This window comes from Schistocerca piceifrons, chromosome 4 (assembly GCF_021461385.2).
Source record: "Schistocerca piceifrons isolate TAMUIC-IGC-003096 chromosome 4, iqSchPice1.1, whole genome shotgun sequence".
NCBI lineage: Eukaryota > Metazoa > Arthropoda > Insecta > Orthoptera > Acrididae > Schistocerca > Schistocerca piceifrons.
Window position 1 is genome coordinate 464,393,274 of NC_060141.1, and position 19,449 is coordinate 464,412,722.

Here is a 19,449-nt window from a genome sequence, read left to right on the forward strand (position 1 = left end):
CGCATCAAACCACTCAGAAAACTGAGGAATGAAAGAAAAAATCTGTAGAATACAAAACTAATTAGAGTGTAGTTATGGTTAATTCTTGTTTCTATACCGCAGAAGTTGAAAGAGGTTGGAATACTCTAATCGAAAAACAGCCGAAGTCGGCTTCCGTTGTCTGCAGGCACCGTCGCTACTTCGATGAAGAAGTGTTGGACTCTGGCAGCGACATCAATTTGGGCTTTCATTTTCGCACTTCTTCGACTGCCACGAATACTTAATGGATAATATGGAAATCAGTTACCGCACGGTATTTACAGGGTGTATCAGTAACACTCTTACAAAATTTTGGGGGCTCATTCTTCCAATTAAAAGAAGAAAATACGTCCCGACCAAATATTCGAAACTCATTTGTTTTTGAGTTGTTGATGAAAGAAGGTTACACAAATTTCTTAAGTGCAACACTCAAAATAATTATCAAAATGTTTTCTGTTTGCTTCGACATAAGCACTCGCCCATACAACATGTAGATACGAGTAGATGTAAACAGTCTTGGTGCAGTCTGCAGCAGCAGCAATTTCAGGTTATTGTGTGAACTGGATTTGTAGGTGAGCGTTGGGCAGGTCTGTGTGTTTTTCTAGCAAGTCGTACAGATGTTGTCTACACGATTCTTACTCAACACACATTTCCAGGCTTGCTACGGAAGTACCCCTGCAGATGAGAGGAATTATTTAGCTTATCAATGACGGGGCTGCTGCAAGATACATTCAGATAATACTAGCCGCATGGGTGACGGATGGATTGGCAGACAGGAACCAGTTCCCCGACCTCAGTCTTTTGAATTATCTGTGAGGCCAGCCACAGCAACTGGTTCTTACAGGCAACATAAATAATGCAGGAGCACTTCATCGATGTGCCTTGAAAGCCTGCGAAAGCAGTCGACCCCATCGAGGGGTGTCAGAAAGTGTGCGGCACTCCTTGATTCGACGACTTTATGCATATGTAAACGGAAGTGGAGGACATTTTGGACATTTGTTAAATGTATACGATTTAGAAGCTTTGTATAATATTACTCCACCAATACCATTCGTTTAATCTTAAACCCTGTTGCTTTATTTATTTCCAGCTATTTGTTTAAACTGTAACATTGTTATATGTCTGTTAGTTATTGCTCAGTGCTGTACTGAGTAGAACGTTGTGTCGCACAGTTTACGAACTTCGAGCGCAGAGCACTGAGTAAGTCTTCTGAGCTTGCTGGTGATGCATAGCGTCCTGTACTCGTCCACCGCGGCACTCGGGCCACAGCACAAAGTAATAACACCTGATGACTGGTATTTAAGAATCAGAAACAGACCGTGTTTTAACTACTGAAAAATAAAAAGAACCTTACTACTGAAATGGTGTCAACCTCTTCTATAATGCTCAGTTGCGGATGTTTCTCCGGCAGGATTTTTTATCTTCTCGAACGGCGTCATTTATAATACGTCTTGATTGCAAAATTTTTTTGTTCATATGACCGGTTTCGGTTCATCCAGAACCATCTTCAGATCTGATGTTTCGGTTATTCCTGTAACCGAAATATCGGATCTGAAGATGGTTCTGGATGAACCGAAACCGGTCATATGAATAACTGAGCATTATAGAAGAGGTTGACACCACTTCAGTAGGAAGGTTGCTCCTGTAACCGAAATATCAGATCTGAAGATGGTTCTGGATGAACCGAAACCGGTCATATGAATAAAAAAATTTTGCAATCAAGACGGATTATAAGTAACATTGTACAATCACTGATTGCTGCTATCCCATCAGACATTATGTCTGTTTTTGCATAATTCTCGAACGGCTCCTTGATCTGCGACCAAGGAGCGAATTTCTATCGTCGAGTAACTGAGAGTTCCGACCGTTGTTTACAGGATTTGGTGACAATGTGTAAAAGTAGTGTCTTTTACCTGTATCACTACAGGGTTAATATAGCAATGAATAAAAGTTAATTGGTTTGTCATAATAATGTGTAAAATTATTTTTGAAGTCTCCTCGCACATGAAAGTATAGTTTTATCACACTCGGTAAGTGCCTTGGGAGCAATAGAAGCTGGGTAAAGGGTTACATAATACGTATGGCAACACAAACCACCCATTACATTAGTAGGAATTTTGAAGATATATTTATTGCATTAATCTGACGAACATAGAGACTAAGAGGTTGCGATGAGTAGCTTACATAACTTATGAGAAATTACATGTGGGACAGAGCTGTGTTGCAGTATTATAGGAAACTTATATGCAGTTTTAAGTCTATCATTATATCAACAGGTATAAGGAACAGATTAAGTTCAGACTATGTGCTTGAACGGCCTGGTGACATGACTGAATATTGTGTTATGAGCCAGAAGTCAGTTAGGAATATTTTGTTTTAAAAAGAAAAGGTAGCCAGATGTGGGGCCCATTAGCAAAGCAAGGTGCAGGAATATGGCATTTGACTTCCATCTAGGTAACTGAAGGTTTTAATTCCCTCTTATTTCACAGAAAAAGAATAAAAAGATTGCCCGATGGCTCCGAGAATCGATACACATGTGTGTGAAATCAATGCAGGGGAAGACCTTCTAGCAGTTCTTGGAAGCAAACAACGGGGAATAGACACATTGAAACAATATTTGTTTTAGTTTATATATTTGTGCAGTTTACTTCCTTTTCAATAAATTTAATTTTATTTGGGTACCTTGCCGAGGGTCGAAAGATTTTGTCAGATATTTTCTAATTTCTATATTTTTGGTTTGTAGCTCGTTAATAAGTGAATTGGGTGGACAGGGAAATCAGAAGAAGTATACTCTAAGAAACGGTCTCAATTCAGCTTGTAAGTACGATTAGGACAGCAGCCATCACTTGGGTGGCAAACGTGTGCTTTGTGCACTGCCGGTTTTGAGTCTTTCTTCACTTGTGCTCACGGACCGCATGATTTATTCTTGTTTACGAACAGATTTCTTGGCTGCACAGTATTGACCATCGTATGAATTACAGTAATTCATTTCTCCTTGATCAGTTTTCTTTGACTTTCACCTTCGATATTACCATGCTGTCACACTCATTTACGTGTTGGGACGCGATAAAGCGCTATTTGTGAACACCTCATGTAAGACAGTGCTCCAATGTTGCAGCCAACACTTCATCGTGCGCGTGCCGTACCCGATCCACACTGTGCATCACCACAAGGTCCACAAGGTGCCCGTGCACCACTACTTCCACGCGCTGCACCACCACCACGTCCACCCCCTGGCTGTCCCAGTGCCGCCGCCTGCGCTTGTTGAGCATCAGTACGTCCACTACTGATGGCCCCCACAGGTACGTCTTCGTTATTCTCTTTTGTGTTGAAATGCAGATTAACTGACAAGCAATGAGGAAGTGCTTTGAAAATTCTCATCTCAGCAGCAAAACTAGTGGCTTTAGAGTAATGCGTGTCTTCACTGGAGGAACGCCCGAAAGTGATTTTACTGGAAGGCTCTAGAAAGAAGAAAATAGTCGAAACCTTTTTTTAAAGAGATCTGTATGCCATGATACTACAACATTAATTACTCTGTCTGATCGAATGCACCCGGACACCTACTAGCGGACATTAATATAGGACGTATCCATTGTTTGCTTTTATGACGGCTTGAACTCTGCTAGAGAAATTTTCAATGTGGTGTACGCAATGTCCGTGGAAGAATGGCAGCCCATTCTTCCTGAAGAGCCGAAAGCAGTAGTGTTGAACACTGGTTACCAGAGGGAGATAGAGGTTCTAACTGACCCCAAAGATATCCTGTTGGGTTCAGATAGGGAATTAGGGCAGATCATTCCGTTTCAGGAACGTTATTGTCCACAAAAATCGCCACATAGATGCTGCTTTTGTTACTTTATGACAGGCTGCATCATCATGCTGATACAAACATCGTCTCCGAATTATTGTTATGCTGTATGAAGTAGGAGACAGTCCAGTACCTTATAATACTTTTCAGCCTTCCGCGCCTAGTATGCCCTGTAATCTTATTCCATTTTTAAATGATAATATTCGCTTTAAATGTACTGTAATCTCAATCTAAAAAAAATGGTTCTGAGCACTATGGGACTTAACATCTGAGTTCATCAGTCTCCTAGAACTTAGAACTACTTAAACCTAACCCCAAAAATTAAAGTTTTCGCGAAATGTGGAAACATTTTCCAAGTTGCAACAAGGGCATGTACCCAGGAACAAAAATTAGGTTGAAATTTAAAAGCGTTGCAATCGAGAAACTCGTGTCAGTACTGTATTTAATAGTCTATCTGTTATATTATTGGTCCGCTATATGACAATAATCAGCAAGTCAAATCAAAAGAAGCAGAAGTATTATTAAAAACCGGGTACAAGTTGAATGCATTATGACATACAAGCTACTGGAGACTACCACAAATTTCCATTTTCAAGACGTGTATAGTTGTTAAGACTTAACAACAAAAACTACAGAAAATGGCAGAAATTGCTTGTGGCAGGCTCTAGTCGTCGTTTCATCATGTGAGGCTAAAGTCAATCACTAGAACCCAAGTACCGAATAAAAACCAGTATGTGTGCGTGCCAAGGTCACCAGCATCTAGGTACAACCCTCTCCGATACAGGATGCTGCAAAATGTATCCTTCCGCATTTAACGTATTCTTATACGTAATGATGGAACTACACCTAAATTACGAAAAATGCCCCCATACCACAAAAAAAATGGTTCAAATGGCTCTGAGCACTATGGGACTCAACTGCTGAGGTCATTAGTCCCCTAGAACTTAGAACTAGTTAAACCTAAGGACATCACAAACATCCATGCCCGAGGCAGGATTCGAACCTGCGACCGTAGCGGTCTTGCGGTTCCAGACTGCAGCGCCTTTAACCGCACGGTCACTTCGGCCGGCCCCATACCACAACACCATCTCCTCCGCACCATACTATTGGCACTATAAGTGATGGCAAGTAACGTTTCCCAAGCGTTTGCGAAACCCAAATCCTTCCATCAGATTACCACACGCTATAGCGTGATTTATCACTCGTTTACAGTAATCTACTGTTCAGAGACGTAGCTCTTTACACCACCTTCATTATCCCTTAGTACTGAGTACAGGCATAAGCAGCTTATAACGATTCTCGGACCATTGTACCACATTCTAGTAATTCCATACATAATATGTGAGGTAGCTGAACTGCTGGCAGCAGTCTGGAAATCAACAGCTATTTCTTCTGATGATGCCATGCGATTTTTATACAGCCACCCTCGGCTAGCTCGACAGTCCTGTCCGTGAGTACATGAGGTCGGCCTGGTCTTGTTTTGCGGTAGTTCCTTGGCTTTTCCACTCCATAATCACATCATGAGCAAGCGACGTGGGCAACTTGAGAAAGATCAAAATGTCCCTGATGGATATGTTATTCGGGCGACACCCAATGATCTAGTTCGTAGTCACTGAGCTGTCCTGGCAAACCCATTCTGCTGAAACTGCATATCTACTGACAATACATCCAGCACTGGTGAGTCCACTTCTCGTGGTGTCTGTGGGTCAAACCCGCATTACATAGGTGTGTACGGATACTGTCGATCATATAGTGTAGCATTACACACTAAAACCTGTTGGGAAAATATAAAGACACGGCGAGAAACAGCATGCTTGTATATGCCAGCCAGCGCTACAGGTTGCGCTGTTGTATTTGAGCTCGAACAGCATCTGTGCAATGACCTCGATTCGTTGCAGGTTCCAGTGACGATCAGAACAGTGTTGCTTGTAGTCGTGAGTGTGTTATGTCGGAGCTAAGTGAATTCTAACGTGGGAAAACTGTTCGTGCTCCTATGGTGGATGCTTCCGTAACGAGGGTAACCGAATTGATTGATGTTTCAAGAGACACCGTATCGACGATTTATACCGCATTCACGGAGAGCGGAAAGACATCAGCCGCCAAGTCACAACACGGAAGAAAGTGTGTGTTGAATGATCGTAACAGATGGTGACTGAAGAGGACTGTGACGAAAAGTTAGAGGACGACAGTTGTAAAAGTCTGGAGCCTTGAATGTCGCTCTCACGAACTCTGTCAGCATCAAAACAACATGAGCGGAACTTCATAAGCAGGGAGTTGGAGGACGAGATGGAATTCGACAATCATTCATCAGTGATGCAAATGCCCGTAACAGGAAAACGCACTGCCCAAGTTATAAAACCTGGACTATGGAGTAATGAAGGAAAGTTATTTGGTCTGATGAGTCTTGTTTGACACTTTTTCCAACTTCTGACCGGGTTTACGTCCCAAGAGTGAAAAATGGCGGGGGTTCGGTGACGATTGGGGTAGTCATATCGTGATATTCCATGGGTCGCATGGCTATGCCAAGGATTATGTGATCATTTTGACTACCAGATCCTTCCAATGGTTTGTTCCTCAATGATGATGCTGTACTCCAAGACGACACGGCCCATGTTCACACCGCTCGCTTCGCGCAGAACTGGTTTTGAGAGCACTAAGATAAACTGAGATGGGTATCCGCGGTCAGGGGTAGCGTCTTTGATTCATAATCAAAACGGCTTCGGTCGCGGGTTCGATCCCCGCCACTGCCTAAATTTTGATAAATAATCAGCATTGGCGGCCAAAGACTTCCGGCATAAGAAGTCAGCCTCATTCTGCCAACGGCCTTGTCAAAGAGGGCGGAGGAGCGGATAGAGGTTCAGGGCACTCTCTTGTCCTAGGGGTGGGAAATTGCCCCTAAAGGCGGAAGAATCAGCAATGATCAATGACATGAGGATGCAGAAGGCAATGGAAACCACTGAATTAAAGACACGTAACATGTATCCACAGGACATGTGGCCTGTAATTGAAGAAGTGTCATGATGATCTCTCCATTGGCAAAAGATTCCGGAATAGTCTCCCTTGCGGATCTCCGGGAGGGGACTGCCAAGGGGGAGGTTACCATGAGAAAAAGATTGAATAATCTACGAAAGGATAACGTTCTACGAGTCGGGGCGTGGAATGTCAGAAGCTTGAACGTGGTAGGGAAACTAGAAAATCTGAAAAGGGAAATGCAAAGGCTCAATCTAGATTTAGTAGGGGTCAGTGAAGTGAAGTGGAAGGAAGACAAGGATTTCTGGTCAGATGAGTATCGGGTAATATCAACAGCAGCAGAAAATGGTATAACAGGTGTAGGATTCGTTATGAATAGGAAGGTAGGGCAGAGGGTGTGTTACCGTGAACAGTTCAGTGACCGGGTTGTCCTAATCAGAATCTACAGCAGACCAACACCGACAACAATGGTTCAGGTATACATGCCGACGTCGCAAGCTGAAGATGAACAGATAGAGAAAGTGTATGAGGATATTGAAAGGGTAATACAGTATGTAAAGGGGGACGAAAATCTAAGTCATGGGCGACTGGAATGCAGTTGTAGGCGAAGGAGTAGAAGAAAAGGTTACAGGACAATATGGGCTTGGGACAACGAATGAAAGAGGAGAAAGACTAATTGAGTTCTGTAACAAGTTTCAGCTAGTAATAGCGAATACCCTGTTCAAGAATCACAAGAGGAGGAGGTATACTTGGAAAAGGCCGGAAGATACGGGAAGATTTCAATTAGATTACATCATGGTCAGACAGCGATTCCGAAATCAGATACTGGATTGCAAGGCGTACCCAGGAGCAGATATAGACTCAGATCACAATATAGTAGTGATGAAGAGTAGGCTGAAGTTCAAGACATTAGTCAGGAAGAATCAATACGCAAAGAAGTACTAAGGAAGTACTGAGGAATGACGAGATACGTTTGAAGTTCTCTAACGCTATAGATACAGCAATAAGGAATAGCGCAGTAGGCAGTACAGTTTAAGAGGAATGGACACCTCTAAAAAGGGCCATCACAGAAGTTGGGAAGGAAAACATAGGTACAAAGAAGGTAGCTGCGAAGTAACCATGAGTAACAGAAGAAATACTTCAGTTGATTGATGAAAGGAGGAAGTACAAACATGTTCCGGGAAAATCAGAAATACAGAAATACAAGTCGCTGAGGAATGAAATAAATAGGAAGTGCAGGGAAGCTAAGACGAAATGGCTGCAGGAAAAATGTGAAGACATCGAAAAAGATATGATTGTCGGAAGAACAGACTTAGCATATCGGAAAGTCAAAACAACCTTTCGTGACATTAAAAGCAACGGTGGTAACATTAAGAGTGCAACGGGAATTCCACTGTTAAATGCAGAGGAGAGAGCAGATAGGTGGAAAGAATACATTGAAAGCCTCTATGAGGATGAAGATTTGTCTGATGTGATAGAAGAAGAAACAGGAGTCGATTTAGAAGAGATAGGGGATCCAGTATTAGAATCGGAATTTAAAAGAGCTTTGGAGGACTTACGGTCAAATAAGGCAGAAGGGATAGATAACATTCCATCAGAATTTCTAAAATCATTGAGGGAAGTGGCAACAAAACGACTATTCACGTTGGTGTGTAGAATATATGAGTCTGGCGATATACCATCTCACTTTTGGAAAAGCATCATCCACACAATTCCGAAGACGGCAAGAGCTGACAAGTGCGAGAATTATCGCACAGTCAGCTTGACAGCTCATGCATCGAAGCAGCTTACAAGAATAATATACAGAAGAATGGAAAAGAAAATTTAGAATGCGATAGGTGACGATCAGTTTGGCTTTAGGAAAAGTAAAGGGACGAGAGAGGCAATTGTGAAGTTACGGCTAATAATGGAAGCAAGGCTAAAGAAAAATCAAGACACTTTCATAGGATTTGTCGACCTGGAAAAAGCGTTCGACAATATAAAATTGTGCAAGCTGTTCGAGATTCTGAAAATGTTGGGGTAAGCTATAGGGAGAAACGGGTCATATACAATATGTACAACAACCAAGAGGGAATAATAAGAGTGGACGATCGAGAAAGAAGTGCTCGTATTAAGAAGGGTGTAAGACAAGCCTGTAGCCTTTCGCCCCTACTTATCAATCTGTACATCGAGGAAGCAATGATGGAAATAAAAGAAACGTTCAGGAGTGGAATTAAAATACAAGGTGAAAGGATATAAATGATACGATTCGCTGATGACATTGCTATCCTGAGTGAAAGTGAAGAAGAATTAAATGATCTGCTGAACGGAATGAACAGTCTAATGAGTACACAGAATGGTTTGAGAGTAAATCGGAGAAAGACGAAAGTAATGAGAAGTAGTTGAAATGAGAACAGCGAGCAACTTAACATCAGGATTGATGGTCACGAAGTCAATGAAGTTAAGGAATTCTGCTACCTAGGCAGTAAAATAACCAATGACGGACGGAGCAAGGAGGACATCAAAAGCAGACTCGCTATGGCAAAAAAGGCATTTCTGGTTAAGAGAAGTCTACAAATATCAAATACCGGCCTTAATTTGAGGAAGAAATTTCTGAGGATGTACGTCAGGAGTACAGCATTGTATGGTAGTGAAACATGGACTGTGGGAGAACCGGAACAGAAGAGAATCGAAGCATTTGAGATGTGGTGGTATAGACGAATGTTGAAAATTAGGTGGACTGATAAGGTAAGGAATGAGGAGGTTCTACGCAGAATCCGAGAGGAAAGGAATATGTGGAAAACACTGATAAGGAGAAGGGACAGGATGATAGGACATCCGCTAAGACATGAGGGAATGACTTCCATGGTACTAGAGGGAGCTGTAGAGGGCAAAAACGGTAGAGAAAGACAGAGATTGGAAGACGTGAAGCAAATAATTGAGGACGTAGGTTGCAAGTGTACTCTGAGATGAAGAGGTTAGCACAGGAAAGGAACCGGCCGCGGTGGCCATGCGGTTCTAGGCGCTGTAGTCCGGAACCGCGCGACTGCTACGGTCGCAGGTTCGAATCCTGCCTCGGGCATGGATGTGTGTGATGTCCTTAGGTTAGTTAGGTTTAAGTAGTTCTAAGTTCTAGGGGACTGATGACCTCAGATGTTAAGTCCCATTGTGCTCAGAGCCATTTGAACCATTTGAACATGAAAGGAATTTGTGGCGGGCCGCATCAAACCAGTCAGTAGACTGATGACAAAAAAAAAAAAAAAAAAAAATAGATGAACTGCCGTATCTCCTCTGGTCAGCATAGCACCGGATCTCAATATTATTGAGCCCTAGTGGAATTCTTTGGAGAGAAGAACGCGTATAGCTACCCACCTCCTGTCTTCGCTATCAAAACTTGCCACTATTTTGCAATAATAATGGTGTAAGATACTCTTAAAAATCACACGAGACCTGTATTTATCAATTCCGAGACGACTCGAAGCTGTATTTAAAGTCAGCGTACACCGTATTAGGCATGGAAACGTGTTGTGTTCTCGGCGGTTTCATATTTTTGTCCACCCTCTGTACATATTAACATGTCAAGGTGGGGCCATTTTTAATCAGAATGGAATTATGGCTAAACGATAATTTTTATCTAGTTGGAAGCTGTCTCTCTGTTCACTCATAAAATTTCAAAAACTGTTTTGGTTTAAGCTTAGAGGCGATTATACTTCTCTAATTGCTAGTGGACCTATATATACACCTACAAATTGTCGTTTGAAGGAACAGGAGTTAAGCAAAGAGATTAACAAAGAAAAACTTGAAGATTAGAACATATTGTTGAGTCGTTAATGTGCTCAGTGGAGAAGGATATTATTTCAGTTGAAAGTACACAGTGTAAGTAATCAGTGTTGCTGTGGAATAAAACGACTCAGCGATTGGATTAAGTAATATGAGGAAAGGCCGAGAAATGAAAACTTAATGTATCGCAGACGATTTAAAATCCGCTTTCCCTGAAACGAAGTACAGTGCCTCACCCATCGGATCTTCTCTAAAAATGGCTCTGAGCAGTCCCCTACAACTTAGAACTACTTACACCTAACTAACCTAAGGAAGTCACACGCATCCATGCCCGAGGCAGGATTGGCACCTGCGACCGTAGCGGCCGCGCGGTTCCAGACTGTAGCGCCTAGAACCTCACGGCCGGGTGATCATCTCTGATGTACTTTTCCTCCTCGAGAGCGGAAACCATAGAAGGTAGTGATGTTGGGCATTGGGGTCTGGAACGAAGCCGACACATTCTAACATGCGAAAGATGTTCTGTTGGGTTCAGATCGAATCTCTGGGCTGGACAGTCCACGACTGTTATTGCCCACAGTCCATTGGCTGACAGATACTGCTTTAAGACAGCATGCTTTGCCATGCTGATACAAACAAATGTCGTCTTCGAATTGTGCCTCTACTGCACTCATTACGCAATGCTGTAAAATGCGTTCTGTACTTCTTCACTGATGGCACTACAAATGACGGCGGATAACTTTCCCCAGGCATTTGCCAAACCGAAACCCTTCCATCGGATTACCACAGGATATAGCGTTGAATTATCATTCCAAATCACTCGTTTTCAGTCATCCACTGTCCAGCGGCGTCGCCCTTTACATCATCTTAAGTGTCACTTAAGACTGACTTCAGAAATGTGTTGCTCTTGAGACGCTGTTCGACCATTGTACCCCACTCCATTTAACTTCATATGTACAGTCACTGCTCTGGTTGAACTGCTGGTAGCACTTTGGAACTCACGAGTAGTTACTTTCGCCGACTTCTTGAGGATTTGTACAATCACACTACGCAATGCTCCGCTATCCCTGTCCATAAGAACATGAGATCTGCCTGATGTTGCTTTAGCTGTGGTGGTTCCTTCGCGTTTTCACTTCACAGTCCCGTCACCAACAGGCGCCCTGGGCAGCTTTCGAAAGGTCCCTGATGGAATTGGAGCGCGGGTAACAAACAATGACCAATCCACGTTCGAAGTCACTGAGCTCTCCGACTCATTCCGCTGTCACTGTTTCTCTGCGAAAAACACTGTACTACACGCCTCCATTTATACTGTCGGGTCCGCCTCTCTAGACATCTTGTTGCCAATTCCGCTTTACACTGTGGTAAAAATGTAAACTTCGTGTGACTAGGGCCACACGTCGGGTAGACCGTTCGCCGGGTGCAAGTCTTTCGATTTGACGCCACTTCGGCGACTTGCCCGTCGATGGGGATGAAATGATGATGATGATTAGGACAACACAACACCCAGTCCGTGAGCGGAGAAAATCTCAGACCCAGCCGGGAATCGAACCCGGGCCCTTAGGACTGACGTTCTGTCGCGCTGACCACATTTTTTTTTACCTATCTTCTCATTTAGACAATTTTAATCTACAAAAATAAAAGAAGCAGACCACTCAGCTACTGGGGGCGGATATTACACTGCGGTGTTCCGAAACTACTGATCAGACAGTATAGCAGTATCTCCATATGCATAGAGCTTCGGTAAAGCAGTTTTCTTTTTTTTATTGATTATTATTGTCTTTCATAGGTGCTATATACAGAAACTAAAGGTGCCATTCAACACATCCAAACGTAAAGAAAAACGGCTCCTAACGCCGTCTAGATTTAAAGAATTCACTAAAAAAAAAGAACGAAAAGGAAGTAGGATCCTGCAACGGCCCCGTTCGCGTGCATTCAGGTCGGCTTCTCGTTAACTTAGAAACTGTGTATAGCCCCTTTAATTACATCAGGCTTGAACGTTAGTTTCTGAACGTTGATTTATCTCCTCCTTTCACTTCTCATACCCGGAACACAGTAACTAGACAGAGAGTCCGTGAATAACGTACCCAAGTAATTGGGAAAACGTGTTCCATATTTCAAGTGTCGCCGCAAGATATGGTGTTGCTCTTGCAGTACGTACCAGAAGTCTATGACGTTCTTGTCATACAAATAATACGTCGCCATCCCCTTTATCCAAGAAGTAGAAACACCAAACAGCAAACCTGTTGGTGAACATGAAGATACGGGCGGCGTTCAATAAGTAATGCTACAAATTTATTTCTGAAAGCAGGTTGGTTTCATTCAGGTTTTCAATACGCCATAATAATTCCCACTCATTTGGCTACAAACGCCTATTTTTCAACATAAGCTCCGCCTAACGCGACGACCTTACACAATATAACTGGGACGGTCTGTATGCCCGCGTGGTACCACTCTACTGGTCGACGTCGGAGCCAACAACGTCTTGCTGCATCAATAACCTTCCCATCATCCACCTACTACTTTCCGAGCAGTGCACCCTTCAATGGGTCACACAGGTGGAAGTTGGAAGGTGCGAGATCTCGGCTGTAGGATGGATGAGGAAGAACGGTCCAATGGAGTTTTATGAGCTCCTCTCGGTTGCGCAGATTTGTGTGAGGCCTTGGGTTGTTGTGGATAGGGAGAAGTTCGCTTACATTTTTGTGGCGACGAACACGATGAAGTCGTTTCCTCAATTTCCTGAGGGTAGCACAATACACTTCAGAATTGGAGGGCTGGTCGCTGTGGCCGAGCGGTTCTAGGCGCTTCAGTCCGGAACCGCGCTGCTGCTATGGTCGCAGGTTCGAGTCCTGCCTTGGGCATGGATGTGTGCGATGTCCTTAGGTTAGTTAGGTTTAAGTAGTTCTAAGTTCTAGGGGGCTGGTGACCTCAAATGTTAAGTCGCATAGCGCTTAGAGCCGTTTGAAGAATTGATGGTTGCACCATGAGGGAGATATCAAACAGAACAACTCTTTCAGAGTCCCAGAATACCATCCGCATGACTTTAACGGCTGAGAGCGCGGCTTTTAACGTTTTCTTCGGAGGAGAGGTGGCGTGGCGCCACTCCATGTTTGCCGTTTCGTTCCCCGTTCCAAGTAATGAAACCATGTTTCATCGCCCGTGACGATGTTCGACAAAAAATTGGCACGGTCAGCCTCGTAACTCGCAAGCCATTTCGTACAGATGATCCTTTGTTGCTCTTTATGGTTTTCTGTTGGGTGGCGAGGAAACCAGCGTGCACACACCTCTGAGTACCCCAACTGGTGGACGAGCGTGTCGGCACTATCGGCAGAGACGTCTGGTTCTGCAGAGAGGTACTTACTTACTTTCCGTGTCCGGAACTAGACTTCAGACTTCCAAAAATCTGCAGCCAATATGGCCTTGTCATTTGCCTCCCATAAGTCATTCATTGTGCAGGGCTGGTCTAAAAATGGACAGATAAGCAGGTGTTGAGGATCCTGAACAGAGCCACACAGACAGAGAGTGTTCTCATTCTCTTTTGGGAAACCCCATTGTTGCAGGTTTGTCTTGCACTTTGGCACTTTTACCCTCATACGGTTTAGGGTTCTCCAGACTGTGTATGGTAGGTCTCCACCGGGCGCCAGTTCTTCTTTTGCATCTTTATGGGGGTTGCTCAGGTCGATTTCCCACCTTTTCAAACGATTCTCTGCAACCGACTCTTCCAGGGCTCGGGTACGTGACAGGAAACTCTTCCTCGAACAAAGCCGTGGGTCAGCAGGCTGGTGTCCATATAAAGGATGACGCATGTCCTTTTCTTGCTTGGTATTTTCGGCTTCTGCAGCGATGTCACGTCGTATATTGGGCGGTGCGATCCCCATGATTAAGTACATCTTGTGCACTGGGGTTGGCCTCAAGCATCCGGTAACAATCCGTGCCATTTCATTCACTGCGACATCAACTTTTCTCGCGTGTGTTGATGCAGACCATACTGGAGCGGCGTATTCCGCGGCTGACACACTGAGCGCAAGGGCTGAAGCTCTCAGGACTTTTGAGTTCAAATGGTTCAAATGGCTCTGAGCACTATGGGACTTAACAGCTGTGGTCACCAGTCCCCTAGAACTTAGAACTACTTAAACCTAACTAACCTAAGGACATCACACACATCCATGCCCGAGGCAGGATTCGAACCTGCGACCGTTGCAGTCGCGAGGACTTTTGGGTTTGCACCCCAGGATCCGCTGGTTAGTTTCCTGATGATGTTGTTTCTAGTTGAGACTTTTTCCCTTGTGGCATTACAATGATGTTTATAGGTCAGTGTGCGATCCAAAGTGACACCAAGATATTTGGGCGTTTTACAATGCTCGAGACGTTCACCTCCCCATATTACATTTAATTCACGATTTGCCTCCCTGTTCTTTAAATGGAATGCACAGGTGTCTGATTGCGATTCGTCGAGTACCCCGAATGAAAGTGCCCGCACGTCCCAACATAGCAGGAGTCACAGCTTGCACGGCCGGCCGGCATACGGAAGATCGGACAGGTTTGCTCGACCTGACTGCGATGGCGACAGTCGATTCATCGTGCTTTTGTTCACTTCCAGTTCTCCGTAGATATTCTGCAAGTGCTAGCGAATATCTGCGATGATCTCGTTTTCCCCAAAACGATACTCATATCCGTTAAAGACGACATTTTGAAGGCTACGTATACCACCGCTAACTATTGAAACTTCATCAAACTATGGGGGCTGAAGCGAGAATTTTCCACGATGTCCCAAAACAAAATTTTCCACCCGAAATTTGCCTAGCAAAAAATGTGTTGCATTACTATTGAACGCCCGTCGTACGTTGAGGTACATTTCAGACCTGACGCGGCTAGCCCTTGGACTGCCATAGAACATATGGGCACTGAAAACAAAATCGTCCTAAGTCTCAAAGAATGTGAATCGCTCGGTGAACCATGTTAAGGGATAGAAAGTACCACGTCGCTAGAGTGCTGGTCATCTGGATCAGGGGGTCCAGCGCCGACAGTTGCAGGCGAAACCTGCTGCGTCCAGAGACACACCGGCTGGCCAGCCACGCGTCGCGGAGCAGTGAGAGTTCACGGAGAGGCCGCGCGCTTTCTCGCGCTGCCCTTGCTGCTGCCAAGGGCGACGGCACGCGGGCAAGGTGAACGAAGAAGCCACGCGGCCACCTGCCGCCCACGCGCGTGCGTCTCGCCCAAACAAAGGCGGTGCGCGCGCAGTTTCTGCGGAGAGCCTATCATCTCAATGCTTGTATTTGACTGACTCGAAATGCGCTTACGTAAGACTTCTTTATCCAATCAGCATCATTAATTAGCAGTTTCTTTGTATTGGCAGAACTGCCAATCACTGAGGCACAGTGGTTAATCACTTTGAATGTACAGCGTTTTGAGAGATCTGAGTCCATTTTACTGCACTGTTGGTAAATTCTTTTTGTCTTTTATAAGCCGGCCGGGGTGGCCGAGCGGTTCTAGGCGCTACAGTCTGGAACCGTGCGACCGCTACGGTCGTAGGTTCGAATCCTGCCTCGGGCATTGGTGTGTGTGATGTCCTTAGCTTGGTTAGGTTTAAGTAGTTCTAAGTTATAGGGGACTGATGACCTCAGATATTAAGTCCCATAGTGCTCAGAGCCATTTGAACCATTTTTTTGTGCGGCTGGTCCCGGCGGAGGTTCGAGTCCTCCCTCGGACATGGGTGTGTGTGTTTGTCCTTAGGATAATTTAGTTTAAGTAGTGTGTAAGCTTAGGGACTGATGAACTTATCAGTTAAGTCCCATAAGATTTCGCGCACATTTGAACATTTAACCGTTTTTTTGTATTTCATATTATGTTATGAGGCCAAGACGCTAGTGTGTTCCATTATATTATTTATTACAATAGGCTTACTTCGGCGTGATTGGCATCTTCAGGACATATCAGGGGTCCTGATCTCCACATGACATCGACGTCTCAGTCGGTGTCACACTACTGTATGCGTTTGCTCCGTCGTGGAGCTATGACCGGTGATATATGTTTGCTAGAGCAGATTGTTGTTATATAATGCGACATAACACCGCAGACTCAACTGTCGGTACAGATGTCAAGTAGTGTCATTACAAAATAAATTTTTATAATTAGATAACTTCATAAATAACTGCTTCAGCAAAAGTTTAAAACATGCTATAGCTCCATCAACATCAAAGAAGCAAATTTATACAGTACTGTGACAGCAACTGAGACACTGATGTCACGATGGAGACCACCTGATATAACTTGAAGATGGCAATGATGCCAAAATAAGGCTACTGTAATAAACAATATATTCGAACACAGCAGTGTCTTGGTCCCATAGGATAACATGTAATGTCCTTATACGCAGCAGCCTCACATGAGTACCAGCTCTTTTTGTCTTGGTCGACAAAATTATGTTCTGATGAGTCACCAAACACTACTCATTTCGGGTTAGCGCCGTCATCAGATATGCCGCAAAACGACAGTAAGGAGTGAATATACACCGAAGTACATAGTGTTAAAGATCATGAATTGCACACACAAAGACATACAAAAATACAGCAATAAAAAGTACTGTGCAATATCGTACATAATATCTGTTTTGACTGTCGATGAGCTGTATTTTGAAGCCGATTTGCAACCTTTATCTTTGCACAGTAAATATTTCTGAATATTGGCATACCAAGTTGTTTAACATAGGTATTTCATTTAACATGACCATCATTGATTGTAATGCTCAGACTTGTAACTTCCATTGACTCATCTTGTAATATGGTTATCGAGCCACGTTAGTCGGTCACTGATTGCACTGCTCCATGTACAGTGTTTCCGTAACTGTGTCTGAAAGATAAATAATGGATTCAGTTTCATTTAGTTTATTTAATAAGCATTGTTGCTGTGTTTCGAATACAACGATGATATCTTATGTTTATTATTTTCTAACTGCTTTCAATGTTCCCTGTGGTATAAAAAGATTCTAAGCAAATGAACGGGCCAAATCTTAAAAAAACCTGGTTTCATTTTTAAAACAGTAATTTATTCAGTTTTAAAAGTGCAGGTGTTACCATCAGCGGCAATACTGGGCTCTTTAAGTTTAATCGAAGTCAGCTTTGACGTTACGTTTATGGAATAATCTTGGGAACGGAGAAGACGTTAGGGTGAGAGATTGCTAATATAACTTCTAATTCTGCCAAATACTTTCCCTGTATCGTACAAATTCCGTGAACGTAAACGCTCCTCAAATATTAACAGAACCACACATCAGAATGAAATTAGAAAAATATTCATTACTGTTTAATAATGAATTAAAACAGTCTTGACCGCAATAAAATATTTATTTGCAAATGTTACTGGTTTTGATCCTAATGTGGTTATCGTCAGACCATTATACCATGATAACAGGCGGTGGCGGTGAACTTAACCCAAGCACTTGACGTTCCTGAACTCACATATGCTCCGTTCATCGCCACCGCTTACCCTCATGGTATAAACGGTCTGAAGATGGTCACATCCTGACCGAAACTGGTAACAATTGCAAATAAATAATTTATTGCCTTCAAGACTGTTGTTAGTCGAGTACTTTAACCAGACTACTGTGCTCAGAGCCATTTGAACCATTTGAACCAGACTACTGTTTTCCTCCCGAGAAATGTTCTCAAAATTAATCATTATTGTATATTGTAAATACTCCCTCGTACATTACCAATAATCAAACATATTAATTAGAGTAAGTCTTTACTGAAAATAACGTGCTGAATTTTCTTACTGTTTCAGGTGGCGAGAAACTTGGCCCCTCATCTAGTCTACTCATTCCGTTATATTTACAGTATTTTATGTATGCTATATGTATATAATTTGTAAATAAAGGAATTTATGTTATTTACTTGATGCGATTAATATGCGTTACAGCACTCACAGAAGAGGCGCCTTCATGATGTAAAATTGAAACAAGTGATGTTTAGGTAGGAGGTCTCCGTGAACGAATTACTCAGATTAAGCAGAAGTCGATTCCAATTGATACTGTCACCTGATGTTTCAACTACAGAATATATCTCAGGACACTGGTCGAAAGACTAATACAATGAGACACTTGATCTAAATGAAAATTAATGTTTTCATAATTTTTTTCTAATTCTTGAGATGTAGGTACAAACTACAGAACCAGAAGAACGATTGAAAGTGATGAAACACATTTCACACTTTGAGAGAGAGAAAGTTTACCTTAAAAGTACGCTGTATAACTATGAACTACTAAGTAGCTAATTGAGCTGGTTGCCCTCTCTTGAAATTATCTAAGCAACTGCTTTCTTTTTGATATGTACTTTTAGTGTCGAAGACAATGTCTTGCAGAGCCCATGATTTTAGTTTTACTTTAACTTGTGCATTTTGTCTTACGTGGTAAAATGTGGCATAGCTTGCTTATTTTTGCAGACAAGCAGAAAACATGCGAACTACACAAAAGCTGATTCTCTAAAACAACTGAATCGCTGATTGCAGAAACAACACTTTTCCACTTTTTGGTTAAATTGAGTTAAGAGCTGATTTCCATGTTATGGCGCTCCCTCTGTCGAATGAATGCAGAAACAGCGTTTGTCCATCATTCTTAATGGGACAAACAAGATCCCGACGTTATGAGTGAGAGGAGAAAGAACACTTGTCCAGGACTAGTGCTATTTCTGCAGCCAACGTTGGCTAGCCTGTTGTGTAATATTACCTCTGTGTTCGCACGGTTTTTCTTTGTGAAGCACAGCAATGTTGAACAGGGAAGATATGGATGTACATGATGGTGGTGAAAGTAGAAAGAGGAAAAAAGATGTAAAGAATGTTGAGTATCAGCGTGAAATCATAAAAAGGTCGCGAATTAAAGGTTTAGAGTACAAAAACTACAGTGAAAA

At 43.1% G+C, this 19,449-nt stretch overlaps 1 protein-coding gene across 1 annotated transcript in view; it reads left to right on the forward strand.

The window, feature by feature from the left end:
• Positions 1-18,393, forward strand: part of LOC124794658 (putative uncharacterized protein DDB_G0287191) — a 39,073-nt gene extending 20,680 nt beyond the window's left edge. Inside the window, exons 3-4 of the mRNA XM_047258186.1 lie at positions 3,137-3,320; positions 18,329-18,393. Coding sequence (XP_047114142.1) covers positions 3,137-3,308 — 172 coding nt within the window. The 3' untranslated portion in view covers positions 3,309-3,320; positions 18,329-18,393. The remainder of the gene's footprint in view (positions 1-3,136; positions 3,321-18,328) is intronic.
• The last annotated feature ends 1,056 nt before the right edge of the window (positions 18,394-19,449 follow it).